Below are 18,056 nucleotides of genomic sequence, written 5' to 3' on the forward strand. Positions count from 1 at the left end.
TTGAGGAGGTGACCAGGTGTGTCGGTGAGGGTAATGCAGTTGATGCAATTTATATGGATTTCAGCAAAGCCTTTGACAAAGTCCTACATGGGAGACTTATAAAGAAGGCAAAGGCACATGGGATACAGGGTAATTTGATAAGGTGGATTCAAAATTGGCTTAGTTGTAGGAGGTAGAGTGTGATGACAGAAGGATGCTTTAGTGACTGGAAGTCCAGTGGCGTACCACAGAGATCTGTGCTGGGTCCCCTATTATTTGTCATTTACATAAACCACATAGATGACTATGTGGGGGGGTAGGATTAGTAAGTTTGCGGATGACACAAAGATTGGCTGGGTAATTAACAGTGAGGTTGAGTGTCTTAGGCTACAGGAAGATATAGACGGGATGGTCAAATGGGCAGATAAGTGGCAGATGGAATTTAACCCTGAAAAGTGTCAGGTGGTACACTTTGGAAGGAATAATTTGACAAGGAAGTATTCAATGAACGGCATGGCACTAGGAAGTTCTGAAGAACAAAGGGACCTTAGCATGTGTGTCCATAGATCTCTGAAGGCGGAGGGGCATGTTAGTGGGGTGGTGAAAAAGGCATATGGGACACTTGCCTTTATCAATCAAGGCATAGATTACAAAAGTAGGGAGGTCATGTTGGAGTTGTATAGAACCTTGGTGAAGCCACAGCTGGAGTACTGTGTGCAGTTCTGGTCGCCACATTATAGGAAGGATGTGATTGCACTGGAAGGGGTGCAGAGGTGATTTACCAGGATGTTGCCTGGGATGAAACATTTAAGTTATGAAGAGAGGTTGGATAGACTTGGGTTGTTTTCGTTGGAGCAGAGAAGACTGAGGGGCGACCTGATCGAGATGTACAAGATTATGAGGGGCATGGACAGGGTGGATAGGAGCAGCTGTTCCCCTTAGTTGAAGGGTCAGTCACAAGGGGGCATAAGTTTAAGGTGAGGGGCAGGAGGTTTAGGGGGGATGTGAGGGAAAACTTTTTTACCCAGAGGGTAGTGACGGTCTGGAATGCACTGCCTGGGAGGGTGGTGGGGGCGGGTTGCCTCACATCCTTTAAAAAGTACCTGAACGGGCACTTGGCACGACATAACATTCAAGGCTATGGGCTAAGTGCTGGTAAATGGGATTAGGTAGTTAGGTCAGGTGTTTCTCACGTGTCGGTGCAGACTTGATGGGCCGAAGGGCCTCTTCTGCACTGTGATTCTGTGAGCGAAATAATGGTAGCTAAATTTGCAGATGACATAAAGATTAGTAGGAAAGTATGTTGTGAAGAAAACATAATGAGGTTAAAGATAGGTTGAGTGAGTGGGCAAGAATTTGGCAGATGGAGTATAATGTGGGAAAATGTGAAGTTGTTCACTTTGGCAGGAAGAGTAAAAAAGCAAAGTATTACTTAAACGAAGAATGACTGCAGAATTCCCAGGTGCAGCAGGATCTAGGTGTTCTCGTGCATGAGTGACAAAAGGTTAGTATGCAGTTACAACATGTAATTAAGAAGGATAATGGAATTCTATCCTTTATTACGAGAGGAATTGAACATAAAAGTCAGGATGTTATGTTTCTGTTGTACAGACCATTGGTGAGAACACATCTCGAATACTGTGTGCAATTTTGGTCTCCTTATTTAAGGAAGGATGTAAATTTATTGGAGGCGGCTCAGAGGAGGTTTACTAGATTTATACCTGGAATGAGCAGGGTGTCTTATGAGGAAAGGTTGGACAGACTGGGCCTGTTTCCATTGGAGTTTAGAAGAGTGAGGGGTGATTTGATTGAAGTATATAAGATCTTGAATGGTCTTGACAAGGTGGATGCGGAACGGATGTTTCCTTTTGTGGGTGAGTCCAGAACTAGGGGGCACTGTTTTAAAATTAGAGGTCGCGGGACTGAGATGAGGAGAATTCTTTTCCCTCAGAGGGATTTGCAACTTTGGAACTCTCCGTCTCAGAAGGCAGTGAAGGAGGGGGGGTCATTGAACATTTTTAAAGCAGAGATAGATAGATTCTAGTTAGGCATGGGAATCAAAGGTTTTGGGGGTATGGGAATGTGGCATTCAAAACACAAATAGATCAGCCATGATCTCATTGGAGGGAGGAGCAGGCTCGAGGGGCCGAGCAGCCTACTTCATATGTTTGTAAAGGTCTCCCTCAGAATTGGATCGACATCTTGGCTGAGATGTCACTGCCAGGGGTGCTTTCATTCAAATGTCAATGCAAAGGATTCCTCAGTACTATTCAAAGTGACGTAGGCAAGTTCTCCCTTGACAACTAGCCAATATTTATTCCTCAACCAACAATGCTAGAGCAGATTATCTGATCATTTACCTCATAGCTGTTTGCAGGACCTTGCTGGTAGGCACATTTTCCTACATTACCACAGCAATTACACTTCAAAAAGTATTTTGTTGGTTGTGAAATACTTTGGGGTGTCCTGAGGTCATGCAAAACTTTGCATAAATCAAATTCTCTTTCCTCTCCATCATCCGCTAGACGTCTTGATCCCAATCTCCAAAGAATAGTATGTCCCCTCAGTAGGGCAAGCTGTGAACATTAATTTTGTTTCGTAACAGAGGGATGAAATCAATGTATAGCTCCAAAATATTTTACCTGAAGTTTCGGAATGGAGTAGATAATTCAAAACCTTTACGATCAACATCTTTGACTGTAGCCACACTTGTGTTTACCATTGTAATACCAATTCCACCTTTAAAATCCTTTAAAATAAAAAAAAGTTAATATTTCCTTTCAAATGTAATTTGATAGCTACCAAACAGTTGATTATCTAATAAAGCACTCCAGTTTTCTAAAACCTAAATTCAGCATTTAATCAGATGAACCTTTGACTTTTGAACAAGCTACATTGAGATATGACAGTCTTTTTTGAAATTCATTCATGGGATGTGGGCATTGCTGGCTAGGCCAGCATTTATTGCCGATCCCTGTGAACTTGTTCACACTGCTGGGTAAGTTGCTTCCAGAGTCGGATGGGATATGTGATGGACAGAAGCTAAGCCATCGCTCTGCTGTTTAATTGGAAAATAGACCACACTGGGTTCAACATTTGATCAAAGCTAAGAATTAGACAGGAGTCCCCTCATTCAAGGCCAGCATTAAGACACAGATCTTATCTCAGGGAATGCAGAAATGTTTTATGAGATGATCAGTTGGTGAATCACTAGAGCCTGCAAGTGGGGGTCCGAACCATGTTATTAACGACAGTTGAAACTAATAGCAGCCATAAGTTCAATGTCACAATTGTACTACCCTCAGTACAAACAGGAGGTACAGGAGAGTGACATGTCATATGTTCCAAATGTTTACCTTTTTTAAAAAACAACTCAACAATGAACAAAGTATGAATTAAAAAAGGCAATTCTCCCTATCTAGGTTGACATTTAGGTTCATGTTTTGGAGGAAGGAGACAAAATATACATAAAATGGGTTTGGTCTAGTAGACCATTGCTCTGCCACCTAAAAAGTACAAATTATAGGCTTACTTTCAATTGTTGGTAGCTACATAGGCCAGGATTTTTGGGCCGGCGAGCAGGGACGCTCGCTCGCCGACGCGTAAAATGACGCGCAGTGATGTTGGGCGTGCATCCCAACGTCACCGCGTGTCATTCAGATTTTCAGATCGGTGGGCACGCGCCTGCTGAATTGTCAAAGGCCTATCAAGGCTATTTAAATATCAATTAAAACAATAAACTGAGCTGCCTGTCCAACCTTAAGGTTGGCGGGCAGGCAAAGAGCCCAGGCGGCCTTCACATTTTTCATGAAACCTTATCCACAGGCAGGATGAGGTTTCTTGAAGTTTTTTTAAAGTTTAATAACATTTTTAAGTAACATTCATAGACATGTCCCAGCTCATGTGACACTTTCACATGAGGGGACATGTCTTAAATCTTTTCTTTCTTAATATTAAAATTTTCAGGACTTAAATTAATCTCCCCGAGGCAGCTCTGCGCCTCCCCCCGGCCACACAGGTAGCGCACAGTGCTTCCGGGCGCGCGTCACGCCGGGCGGGCCTTAATTGGCCCGCCCACGTAAAATGCCGGCGCCCAGCTGATCGCGGGCAACGGTCGGCTGTGCAGCTGTTCCCACCCAAACGCCCCCCTGACGGGGAGAAAATTCTCCCCATGGATTTGCACCCCCACTCACAGGCTCTAGTGATTTCACAATTAAATAAAAGGGGAGATGGTGGCGTCATGGTAATGTCACTGGACTAGTAATCGAGAGCTAATGTTCTGGGGCATGGGTTCAAATCCTAACACAGCAGCTAGTGGAATTTAAATTCAATTAATAAATCTGGAATATAAAGCTAGTCTCAATACTGGTGACCATGACAGCCATCATCGATTGTTGTTAAAAACCCTCTAGTTTACTCATGTCTTTCAGGGAAGGAAAGTTGCCATCTTTACCTGGTCTGGCCTACATGTGACTCCAGACCCAAAGCAGTGTGGATGACTCTTAAGTGCCTTGCAAAATAGCACAGCAAGCCATTTAGTTCAAGGGCAATTATGGACAGGCAACAAATGTTGGTCTTGCCAGGGACACCCACACCCATGAAAAAAATAAAGGAAAAAAATACTGCATTCTCTGAGATAGGATCTGTGTCTTAACACTGGCCTCGAGTGATGGAACTCCTGTCTAATTCTTTCTAATTCTTACCTTTGATCAAATGCTGAGTGCAGTACAGTCTATCTTCCGATACTGAGATATGGATATAGATGCAGGTGACCAAGGCTGGAAGCTAAATATTACTGGGTTTTAGAAAAGCTAGGCAAAATGGAAAAGGAAGTGGGTAGCCCTGATAATAAATGTAGCCCTAAAGACAGGAGTGAGTTCTTAGCACAGAAAATCAGTATGGGTACAGCTAAAAAATAACAGAGGGCAGAAAACATTGGTGAGAGTTTGTAGGGCACCTAATAGTAATTCCAGTGTTGGACAGATAATATATTAATATACTAGAAGAGCAGGTAACAAGTATAATGCAATAATCATGGAGGACTTCAATCTTCATATCGATTGGGCAAACCAATTTGACAGAAGTAGCTTGGAGGATCAGTTTATTGAATGCATGCAAGACAATTATCTAGAACAATATTTTGATGAGCCAACCAGTGAACAGGCTATTTTAGATCTAGTATTGTGCAATGAAATAGGATTCATTAATAATCTGATAGCAAAGGATCCATTGGGGAAGAATGATCACCATTTGATAGAACTTTGTTTTGACTTTGAGAGTGATGATGTTAAATCTTAAACTAGGGTCTTAAATTCAAACAAAGTCAATAGTGTAGATAAGAGGTGAGTTGGCTGGGGTAGATTGATAAATTAGATTAAAAGAAATGGTGGTAAATAAGCAATTGTAAATATTTAAAATAAATCATTCATTTTAGGAACAGATTACTGTGGAACAGCATCATTACTGTATGTATGTAATTCAGCTCAAAGGCATTGGCACTTTGATTCAGTGAAGAATGAGCAATGCAATGTGCTGCTAGAAAAGTAGCAACCATTGTGTTTAATGTTTTATACACTTTTAATCTATGGTTGAGTGTAGCCAACCACAGAACAAATTATAAACATGGCTATCCCCAAACTTTAGCACTCAGATTACCCGTGACTTGAAAAGGTCCAACAAGATGTTGCAGATATTATGATCTATCAACTGGCTAATAATAATAAATTTGCTGCAAACTGATCAAGTGGTTGTTGTGTCATTTTGGACATGGTACACAACAAATCCTAGAGGAACATGTTAACTGCAGGAACTGCAGCAGCTCAAGTGGGCAGCTCACCGCCATCTTATCAAGGGCAATTAGGGATGGCTGATAAATGCTGGCCTAGCCAGTGACGTCCACATCCCATAAATGAGTTTAAAAGATTGTCATTTACAAACCAGCGACCATTAAAGTGGAGCTAACGTTTCAAGTCCATATGACTCTTCTTCAGAGCTCTGAAGAAGGGTCATATGGAATTGAAACATTAACTCTGTTTCTCTCTCCACAGATGCTGCTGGGCCTACTGAGTTTTCTAGCATTTTCAGTTTTTGTTTCAGATTTCCAGCATCTCCAGTATTTTGGTTTTACCATTAGAATGGAGGTCCCTTCAAATACAATGGTACGTTCCCTGGGTCGATTGTTTCAAAATTGTCAGGTACAATTGTATTTACCCAGAGCACCACCTTCTCAACATCATACAGAGCAGAAACTATTTGACACCATTTTGTTTCCAAGTCAAGTGAACCATTTTAGATGCATGGTTGACTGGTGTAATGAATTATAATAACTGGAATAACCAAAATGTTTAGTCTTACCTGTTCACTTTTATAAAGCCATATGTTGCTGCCTCTCAATACAACAAAAATTCGAGCTTTGTAGCCCCTTAGCTCAAGATGACCAAATTTATCAGTTGTAACAGCGCATCGAGGATTCAATTGAGAAAGGGTGTTAGACTGTGATTTTAATGCACTGAGAAGTGTGTCAATCCAGTCATCTCTGTCACCTGTCAAAGAAAGTCTCAGGAACTCAGTTGGTCTTATTCAATCACAATATTCTAAAGTACTTGTTTATTTTTTTGGGATGTATCTATCAAACAAGATTTCTTTTAAAAACATGGGTGGAGGTGGCGACAGGAGTGAAGAACCAAATGTTCAGTTCGCAGTTCCAAACATAGCCCTTTATAAATCTTAACAAAGGACAATGGCAGTTGCTGCTAGAATATGCTAATAGCCTGGAATGTTTCAATAATGCTGTAATGATAATATAAGAAAAAGCTATACTCCTGAAATTATTAATTTTGAAATGCTTGTATATTAACATTTTAGCAAGGATCACCACAGTACAGTTTAAATCTGCAGTGGGGAGGTCTGCATTCAATCTCATACCTCTTCTCTGAAACACTATCATTATCTTGAGCTTTTCTTTTAAAATATTTTGAAAAGTTTTTAAAGTATTAAGGCTACCAATTCCCATTTTGGGGCCCTTACCTCCTCATTAATACTCAGAATAGTAAATGAAAAATACCGCATTCTCCACCACCCCTCTACCACCAAGCCCCCGCTTCCCGAAAGACTCAAGAGTGCTGGCACCGAGCCAAGCTGACATTTAACTGGATTAAGCCTACATGACATATGACAATCTGGATCCAAATTATTTTCCCAAATCACCCTCAAGTGTGACACTCGCTGTAACTTCATTTTAGCTTCTGTTTGTTCCATGCATCATTTGCTGATGATCTTGCTCCAGGGGAAACAAAGCCAATATAATTGCTGATTGATTTTAATGGTATGGTGAAAATGCTAACTATCCGATCTGTGCACCACTAATAAAACAGTTATCATCAGGGACAACACCCACCCCCCACCCCCGACCGACCAGCCCCACTTCCCCCACCCCATTGTGGTACAACACAATGAAGCACTGCACCAACAGCCGCAAAATCTTTGAACTAAACAAAAGCTAGACAGGGGAGGTTTAACAGTTATTAGTCTCGTGCAATAGCTTTAAACCACTGATATAAAATGACAAATCTGCTCAAATGCATATTTCTCTGCTTAAAAGTAAATAAATGGTGGAAGATAAACCCAGAGCATAAGTGTCAAATGTAATGTTAAAGCTAACATGCAATTAAAAGTGTTGTTATGCAGCATGCTGTTCAATTGAGGTCAAGAGCTCAAGATGTACTACTGAGGGAATTCTGTACTAAACTGAGACATTATAATTCTGTGAATACTGCAAATATGGCGATTTAACAAGCAAGGTGACTTTAGTACCATGTAACACTTCAGCTTGTCCTGATGTGCAGACGTGAATGTTGGCTATATATTTTACAACCAATGTTGAGACTAAGATTTCAAGTATGCTGTGCATTCTCCACCACCAGATATAGCCAGTTCCACAGTAAAGCTTTGAGTTCCAAATTTTGATTTATTGCAAACATGTATGTTATATTGTGGTTTATTTGCTGGAGTTCAAATTACGATATATCCTAAGATTCCTCACGGCAGAGACCTATCTGTGCAATAAATTAAACTAACAATGGTAGTGAGATGGTATTCAGTTGGTTAATGGAGTTCTGACACTCAGCTCCACATGACAATTGGATATACACACTATGGCTTCACAGAATTCCCAATCTCAGATCATTTGGAACAACCATCAAGTGCTTCACACAAGAAGAGAAATACTGCAGGACAGGAGAAAATTAAATAAAGGCAACTGATTGGCAATTTATTTCTGATTAAGAACAAAATGGCTGGTTTAAGGGCCTGCATAGATTTTTAATGCGAGGTTCTAGATATTACAGGTTGTGAAAAGATGAATTTTGGGAACACATTTAGATCTATCGGTCATAACAATAAATCAAACTTAATCACTATCATCAGGTATGTTGTTTTCTTACCTTCTTTCTCAACTCTAAAAGTAAAAGTTCTGATGGAGGAAACCACCTCAAACTTGTTATCTCCCAACCCATGGACTGTGTTTATTGAAGAGAGTGGGATTATTCCTTTTGAGTACATTTCCTTTGATGAGGAACAGGAAGGAAAAAATAGTAAGAAAAATATTTATTCATTTTATCCAAAACTGTGGTGAACATCTATGCTCGAGATTGAAGTTACTGACCATCATCCACTGAACAGCGCATGCTAATTATAAAGATCTGACTTCTTCAGCCTGGCACTGGGAAACTGCTGGATCCACTGAAACCAACACCAAATCATCGTGTTCACAAAATAAAGAGCAAAAGCTTTTTGTGAAATCAAAGAAGCCACAGTCCAACCTTCAAGTATGCTATAGCTCAATTCAAAGTGGGCAAATTGTGAATCTTTCATTTTTTTTATTATTCAATATTTGATAAAACAATGTTCCTTTTACCTCATTTAAAACTCAATTATACCTATTATTTTCAAATCTGATTTAAAGTCCATTTTGTAAAGGACTTGTACTGATTAGATGTCTTGTTGCATCCAATTATAATTTGTGAAACTACGCCTGCATCATCCTACTTGCTGACCTACAATATAATTATATTCCTATCTCAATGAAGGAGGTTAGATAAGCAATCACTGATTTCAGAGGGAAAATATTTTCACTCTCCTCCCCTGCGCCTCATTAATCACAAACTTTCTGAAGAGCTTCTACTTTCTAAATTGATTTGTAATATTCATTGTTGAACGCTTCAATTAATCATGTTGATAATCTTAAACACTTTCTTTAGTGTTACAGTTTTGAAAAATGCATGATTTATGATTCAAATGCTTACTATAACATGGTAATTATGACATTTGATATTAAACTTATAATTACAATGTTAGACTAATTTCCCAGGAAAGTTGGAACAATGTCAAAGTTTTACAGTTTCTGCTCGTTCTCTAAAGCTCACCATCAATTCTCACTACAGTTCCAGATGCAAGAAAACCTCGAAAGTGCCATTGTTGCAGGTCTATAGCTTGTATGTAGCTATAGATTTTAACACTGCAATGACAGGGTATAGTAAATAGGTTTAAACAAAACAACTTTGCTCAGAATTATAAAAGGGTAAGAGCTTCAATGAAAGGCAGTATATGAAACATTGATATTTTATATCTTAATGGGCTTTATTTTTATCCATCTAGATGAACGGCTTTCCCTGCACGTGAACATGACAAGATTTATGACAGTTTTGTTCTCCGAGTTACTCGTTTAAAAAAATAAAGTATGTGTAACTATTAGCTGAGAAGCGGGTCTGGTGACATTAAATTGCAATTTTCAACACCATCAGAACTTTTCAGTTCAATTAACATTTTTGTATTTCACCAGCAAGGCTTTATTAATAAATACAAATTATTTATGTTAAGACCATCATTACTGAGATTTCTTTTAATTTGCACTTTTCAAGTCTGACTTTCATTTTGGGTTAAACTGGTTTCTAATCATTGGGGAATGAAATTCTCAGTGGTGGGATAATCAGATAATAAAGAATTAGGTACATACAAAATAAAATATTAAAGACTTTGGGAAAAATGCATGGAGGTGAGTTTTAGCATTAATAGTGTTCAGAACTGACAATGGTAAAGGAATGATAACCAGTATGGTCTTCACTCATAAAGACAGCCAGATGGAGCCAAATGTATTTGAAAGTATACAGCATCATATGACACATGACTGTTAGTATTGAACTGCCAGGTTCACTTGCAACAGGTAAGAACATATAGTAAAAATGATACTAAAGTATATTGCAGATTAACCCAGCAGAAACATCATAACACTGACCTCAAATTTAAAGGCCATAGATGCATCATTAAATTGAAGTTAAGATAATGCTTTATCGTAATACTGATCATGGGTTATTCTATTATATTCCGAATTTTACATAAGGGAAAATTTAAAAATACTCATAAATCCCAAGTTATTTTAAAATCTAGCCAGCATTTAATACTGTAATGATAAATCCCTATAATAGGCCTTAGGTTAATTCTGTAATATCTCAATTTTTTGTCTTTTATTAAAATTTTCCCTTTGAATTGTTGACATGAAGCCTTAATAACATTGAGTACATTTACTAAAGCTGTGTTTGGATTGTCAGAACTTAAACTAAGTACATTTTCTGTTACAATGTTGAATGCCTTAAGTTGTTCAGAAAATTAAAGGCTTTTGGCTGCAAATTTTTGCAATTTTTTCCCCCTTCTATTCACTACCCACCTACCACTACTCCAACCCACCCTCTCGATCCAGAGGCCAGGACCGTCTAGGTTTCATTCATTTCCCCAGGCACAATCAATGTTATTCCTTAGTTGATGCATAACTATAATGACTCTTTTAGCCCTAAAATAATATGTGAAAATAGAGAACTTGATCCCGAGGCAAATTAAAAGGCACATGTTCAATAAAAGCTGCATTTCAAACTTTGATTTATTAGTTCAGACAAATTTTCTGAAGATGTAGATAGCTGGTTTGACTCTCCACTTTGGTGTAATCAGGAAACTGTACTCAAAATGCACTTGAAATGATGCTGGTTAGGTTTACAGTTCAAAATTCTACTAAACCATTTGCATAATCAGAAACATAAAGTCTTCAATAAACTAGAGTGAACGGGCAGCATAATAGTATGTAATTGCTTAAATACTCTTTAATCAAATTAAAATATATGAGTATTAGCCTGGTCCAGCTTTACAAACACAGGTGCAAATGGATTCATCAGCAAAAGTAAGCACTCCTTTTAAGAAGGATGTCGGGTTCACTTGTGAGTAACCAGATTTAAAATCACTGAAAATGACTTTAAAAAAAACTAAACTATTTGGCACATTTCTTAGTAAATTAAAACTTTTGCTATGAAAAAAAAATTCAAAGCTTGCCTATTGATATGTGCCCAAGAAAATGAGCACAATTTGAAGAACCATCTAGAACGAGTGCAAGAAGGGGAATCTCTTGGGGAAGAATTTTCCCCCCGTTGGGGGTTGGGGGGGAAGTTCAAGAGCGGGCGCGTGCAGGCGCGCCTCCGATTGGCGCTCCCAATCGGGGGTGCATCGCCATTTTACGTGGGCGAGCCAATTAAGGCATTGCGCGTGAAAGAGTGCATTCATCTCCCTGAGGCTAAGTGCTGCCTCAGGAAGATCAGCTTCAAATTTAAAAATGGTAAATGTAGAGAAATAAAATTTCCCTGACATGTCCCCTCATGTGACACTGTCACATGAGTTGGGACATGTCCATCACTTTCAATTAAACTTTTATAAAATTTTTATAAACCTACATGAAACCTCATCCTGCCCGTGGATGAGGTTTCATGCTTTTTCTGAAGCCCGCGAGGGCTCCCAGCTTGCTCGCCAACCTTAAGGTTAGATGGGCAGGTCCATTGATTAGTTCAATTAGTTTTTAAATGGCCTCAATTGGCCATTGACAGGTTGGCGGGCGCACAGCTGATTTGGCTGCATCCTGGCCGCCGACCTGAAAATTGAAATGAGGCGGGATGACGTCGGGAGTTCCACCCGCCATCACCCCGCGTCATATTACGCGTCGGCGAGCGGGCCCCATCCCCCCGCTCACCGACTGGGAAATCCTGGCCTTGAATTTCACATACAGGATTGAACAGCTTTGTCAGCGGGACCTGATCCAGTGATGTTGAATCATGCAGAAGTACAAAGGATCATAGAGAAGGCATGTGGTTTTGGGTGTTTATAATTTATTTATTTCTAATGATTTCACGATCTTTTGGGCTGGTTCAGCTGATTGTGATGGAATCTGGGTGCAAAGCTGGTAGAAACCCTACCCGCCATGCCACCTTCCATTCCACATCATCCAGAAATGTAACACTAACATTCTCTTATCCGTACACTATTGAGAAAATGGCTACATAATTGTAACTGAAAAATAATTTGATATACAAGCAGAACAAGGTAGAGATAAAACACAAAAAAAATTCAAATGCTCAAAATACTATATCTAAAAAAGTTGGAAATAGAGGTCAGTTCACATCTGAAAAAGAAAACGTCTCTCACAGACACTCATTGGGCAATTGAGATCTGATAAATTACCTCTAATTTAAATGGCAACATCACTTTATAGATGCTATATATTTAACAAAATAAAAGAAAGGCCAGCATTTATATAGTGCCTTTCACAACTTCAGGACGTCCCAAAGCACTTTACATCCAATATAGTACTTCTATTTTTTAAAAGTGTAGTCACCATTGTATTGTAGGAAATATGGCAGCAAAGTTGGCTCCCACATTGCTTAGGCAGAATCTTTGGCTTGGCGAGTGGGGGCGGGGCCTGCTCGCCGACGCGTAAAATGACACGGGTGACGTCAGGCGTGCGTCCCGACGTCACTGCGCGTCATTTAGATTTTCAGCTCAGCGGATGCATAGCTGGCCCGCCAAAATGTCAAAGGCCTATTAAGGCCTGTTAAAAAGCAATTAAGGTAATCAGCTGAGCTGCCCGTCCAACCTTAAGGTTGTCGGGCAGGCGAAGAGCCCAGGCGGCCTTCGCATTTTTCATGGACCCTCATCCACAGGCGGGATGAGGTTTCATGAATGATGTAAAATTTTCAGAAGAATTTTTATTAAAATTAATGCACATGTCCCAGCTCATGTGACAGTTTCACATGAGGGAACATGTCATAAAAAAAATTTTCAACACTTTATTAAACTGTTTAAACTTAAAACTAACCTCCCTGAGGCACCTCTGTGCCTCAAGGAGATTTCTGCGCTCTTTCACACACATGCCCAAAAGAGCACACTCCCGACTCAGGGAATCCCCCCACTCCCGCCCGCACGGGGAGCACACAGCGTCACGCTGGGCCAGCCTTAATTGGCCCACCCACGAAAAATGGCAGCGCCCAGCTGATTGGGGGCACCAATCGGCTGTGCACCCGCCCCCGCACATAACCCCGCCGATGGGGAGAAAATTCTCCCCCTGGTAATTGTTTTTGTGTTGCCAGGACACTGGAGTTATCTCCCCTTTTCTTCTTTGAAATAATGCAATTGGATCTTTTACATCCACCTGAGAACAGAAAGATCCTTGGCTTAATGTCTCAACAGACAGCATGGTGTTCTCCCAGTATTGCACAGGAGTGTCAGCCTTGATTTTTTTGTGCTAACATCTTGGAGTTGTTCTTGAACGCACAACCTTCTGATTTAGAGGGAAGAGTGCTACCAACTGAACCATGGCTGAAACCTAAATGTTTGTCATGTTACCCACTAATGACAGACATTTCCACCTCCAATAAGTATATCAAAGGCAAGTGAATTTTAATTTAGCTGGTTAAAACCATATTACATATATTTCCATTGTAATTCCTTAGTTTCAAAGAAAAATATTGGAGATTTTTTAGATTAATTAATATCTAAAAGAATGGCAGAAACAGCACAAATAGCCCAATTTTTAACCCTTCAAACCACAAAATTCTTAACATAATTTAAATTTGCATTGTTGTTACAGAGGAGGAAATTAACTCATCTTACATCAAAGGACCTTAATACATTGCTGCTATCCCAACCAAACATTGTCATTCAAAAAAACCCAAAAAGCCACTCAGTTTCACTCCAACACTGCATATTTATACTGCACTGGACAGGCTGCAATGCAGCAACTATAATTCAGTAAACATCAAAGTGGCATAATGGTATGTACACTGGTGGCGAGTCGATTCTTTAGATCTTAGGATGCCTCAGTCAGCAGCTCAATGTTTCCATACAGTACATGATTGCAAGCAAGCTCTTAAAAGTAAGGCTCTTGAGGTAATCTCAGGAAGTAAGAATTCATCTCCGGTAAGATTAAAAACAAAACTTCACCAAGGCTAATGAACTGCAACATGAATGGACTAATGGGTTAAAAGAGAACGAACAAAAACCTTCCAATATTTTTCCATTCTAATTTAGCTAGTTCTAATTATGGGTTGTTATATGGTGGATAGTGCAGGTAAGTGCATGAAGCTGAATATACATCTCACATAAAGCAGAATTCATTGCTGGCCAGTTGTATTCTTCAGTGAATGATGTCAGCAAACAGATGGACCCTGCCACTGTTGTAAACCAGTCGCATCAAACCAGTGAAAAGATTATTTTTGTTAAAAGATGTCTAAGGGCATGGAAAAATATCAGGCTAATTCAGCAACAGGATAAATTAAACCATTGCTCATCAAGTTACACACAGATGTGCAATAATGCTTTTATGGTTCAACTTTTGCCGATACATCTGTCAACCATTTACCCCTGCAACCCTCAATGTCTGCAGCAAGATTTTTTTTAAAATGAATGTCTTTACTAATTTTGCTCCTTTCCTTCCATTACCCATGAAACTTCAGGGCATCATCCCAGCGCCAAGATAAAAGATCAGCACAAGGGCATCTCCATAGCCCCTAACTGGTCTACTTGGTTAACCCACTAGGAATATACACATAAATAGCTGAAGAAGCAATTCCACCCACCACGCCATTTCTCCAATAATTCACAACCTAACCCTCTAAAATGAGTCTGTGACTTCCGATGATACTCGACCCCCTTCTATTGCCACTACATCTCAAGCACTCTAAGACATAGGGCAGAATGTTGCCGTTGGCGTGCGGGGGCGGGCCCAACACGCCGACGCGTAAAATGACACACGATGACGCCAGAGGCGACTGCACACCCGCCAAACTGTCAGTGGCCTATTAAGGCCTTTGAAAAAGCAATTAAAGTCATTACAACACTGCCCATCCAACCTTAAGGTTGGCAGGCAAGCGAAGAGCCCAAGCGGCCTTTGAGTTTTTCAGGAAACCTCATCCACAGGCGGGATGAGGTTTCCTGAAGCTTGTATGAAATAAATAAATAAATAAATTTTCATAACTTCACGAACATGTCCCAGCTCATGTGACACCGTCACATGAGAGGACATGATTAAATAATATTTAACTTTATAATTTAAAAACTTCTGTTATGTATCTTCCTGAGGCACGGAGCTGCCTCAGAGAGATTTCTGCGCTCTTTCGGGCACATGCGTGAAAGAGCGCAGGCCCTGACTCTCCCTCCTCCCCCAACTGCACAGCACAGGTAGCGCTTAGCACTATGGAACGTGTATTACGCTGGGCGGGCCTCATTTGGTCCACCTGCGTAAAATGGCGCCCCGCAGCCGATTGCAGGCGGTGATTGGCTCCGCGCCCGGGCCCGCCCAACATAGGTAAGATTCAGCCCATATAAAGAGAGCTCAAATTTACATTTTATCCATTTCCATGACTGGAAGAATATTTTATTAATTTTTGTTAAAGCCTACTGAATGCACACAGAATTATTAGACATGTGGAATATGAAGACAATGTAAACTAAAGGAACAATGTGAAAACACTTCACAAATGTCTTCTCATTTAATGAAATTTAGTTTGAAGCAATATGTGTGTTAAAAGCTTGCAAAATTTTTATTTTGTGGTATTTGCAGACATCTACTGGGAAAGTGCTGCAAGTGCAGCAATCTTTTTTGGGATGTTTCCCTTTGTCTTCACAAAGATAGAGAAATCTGATGTCCTGTGCATGGGAAAATTACCTTGTGAAAACTAAACCTGCAGTCACATGAAAAGTCAGCCTATATTCAAGATGATGTGCTAGCTGCCTTTTAGTGTCAGAAGATAGAAGGCACCTTGTCCCAAGCCCCCCCCACCACTAGCACCACCTTCCCCCCCACCTCCCCATACGCAGATGAGTACTAGACTGTCATTCTCAACAATGATTGGAAAACCATCACAGAAAACTGTCACCCATGGCCCCAAGAGTGACAGCGAGGAGGGATAAGATAAAGCTTAAAGGGGAACATTGATTGGACAGATCAGACTTAAAGATCTAGAAGCGAGATAGCACGTGATGTAATAGGGAGGGCATTGCATGCGCCTGCTTACGTAGGACTAGGCTGTATGTTAAACTTGTACTGGGGTCTTATTAAGAAATAGTCCGGGCATCCAGGCAGCATCACTATTGGCTGCGGGGAGTGGGGCAATGTGTGTGGGGAAGTGGGGAGGGAGGTGGTGGTAGTGGTGGTGGGGGGGGGCAGCTTTCCCGCTGTCTTCTACCAGGGTGCCCACATTCAGGAAGATGATTGGAAGTGATGCAGGGAAGGAACCCAGGTTCTCTGACACAGCATCAAAAGCCCTTGTTCCAGGCAGTAGATAAGGAGGAAGAAGATCCTGTTCCCCCTCAGGTGGGAGGAAGCCCTCCAGGCAGCTAGAGGGAGGAGTTTGCACAGGAGGATTGATGAGAGGAGTTTAGGTCCTAGGACATGGCTGCAATGCCGAAAGGAACAGAAAGCTAGGGGAATCAGTGTTCAGGCTTCGTTTACATTTTATCATTTTTAATTCTTACTTCTATCCCACCTTAAACACATTGCATGACAAATAGCAGCTGCTTCACTAGTCACTTTTAATTCAGTCTGTCTTCAAACAAAAAGCTAACACTTATCTCTCTCTTTCACTTCAGGTTCTGAAAAGGTGGAGAAACCTCTATCAGTTCAGGAGGAGGAGGCCAGCACCATTACTCAGTCTGACCCAAACAGCCACCAACACAGAGACTGGCACCACACATACTTCAAAGACTAGACTAGAGGTCGATTGGATGCCATAGGTGCCAGATCACAAGAGGGAGAGATTGTATATTAGTTTTGCTGCAGAGAATTCAGGCTAACAAAGAAAGCTAATGGGCATATACAAGGAAATGCCAGGTGCACTGGACTGCCTGCCAGTGAGCTTGTGTGCAATGGCTCAGAGAATGAAGGAGTCCAACTCCAACTTGTGTCAGGGATTGCATAGAGTATGGAGACCAGTCGGTTCAACATGGACCAGTAGTCTGCTCTATTATCATGACTGCTGCAGCCACCTTGATGGAGCTACTTGGCTTGGGATCCAGTGGTGACAGAGCTTCAAAACATCACTTTACTGCTGCACTCTGTTCTTGCAGAGCTGGAGAATGTTGAAGTATAGGAGTGCTGAGTTGCAGTCGCAGGAGAAAGCCCTTCGCTCCATGGGAAAGGCATTGCTGACCCTTTTCAGGATAGCATCATGCTTGCACCCTAACCACCACTTTGCCAATGCTCTCGTTAGTGCCACACAAGCAGCTGGCCCACAGTGACCTGGCATACTGCCAGATACTGCAGTCTGCAATCAGGATCTCAAGAGCCAGGGCAACTTGAAGACACCCGCTACAGCTATCTGAAGTTTTAGATGAGATTAAGTTTATAGGGCATGTATGCTAGGTGCTGAGCCAGGATTACATTGAAATCATCAAGGTTGTGTGTTAATATGGGCATGAATGAGGGTTTTAACAGCTGATGAGCTAAGGCAAGGGCTGAGTCAAATGATGTTACACAGGCAGACTTAGACAGCCTTGGTAATCGGGCAGCTATGTAATCACTAACAAAAACAGAATTACCTGGAAAAACTCAGCAGGTCTGGCAGCATCGGCGGAGAAGAAATCAGTTAACGTTTCGAGCCTTCATGGCCCTTCGGCAGAACTGAAGCATAGTTAGAAGAAGGGAGAAATATGGAATCACTAGTTCATCTCAGGGTCAAATACAACACCAAGGTTGCTAAATGTCTAGTTCAGAC

The 18,056-nt window shown here is 40.9% G+C and overlaps 1 protein-coding gene across 5 annotated transcripts in view; it reads right to left on the minus strand.

The window, feature by feature from the left end:
- arap2 (ArfGAP with RhoGAP domain, ankyrin repeat and PH domain 2) overlaps nt 1-18,056 on the minus strand; it is a 454,954-nt gene that overhangs the window by 238,381 nt on the left and 198,517 nt on the right. For all 5 annotated transcript variants that reach the window (XM_078546079.1, XM_078546088.1, XM_078546071.1 and 2 more), the window contains 3 exons: nt 8,421-8,541; nt 6,334-6,521; nt 2,622-2,728 (listed from right to left, as the gene is read on the minus strand). In XM_078546079.1, coding sequence (XP_078402205.1) covers nt 2,622-2,728; nt 6,334-6,521; nt 8,421-8,541 — 416 coding nt within the window. The remainder of the gene's footprint in view (nt 1-2,621; nt 2,729-6,333; nt 6,522-8,420; nt 8,542-18,056) is intronic.

Source organism: Cetorhinus maximus, chromosome 1 (genome assembly GCF_964194155.1).
Source record: "Cetorhinus maximus chromosome 1, sCetMax3.hap1.1, whole genome shotgun sequence".
Classification (NCBI taxonomy): domain Eukaryota; kingdom Metazoa; phylum Chordata; class Chondrichthyes; order Lamniformes; family Cetorhinidae; genus Cetorhinus; species Cetorhinus maximus.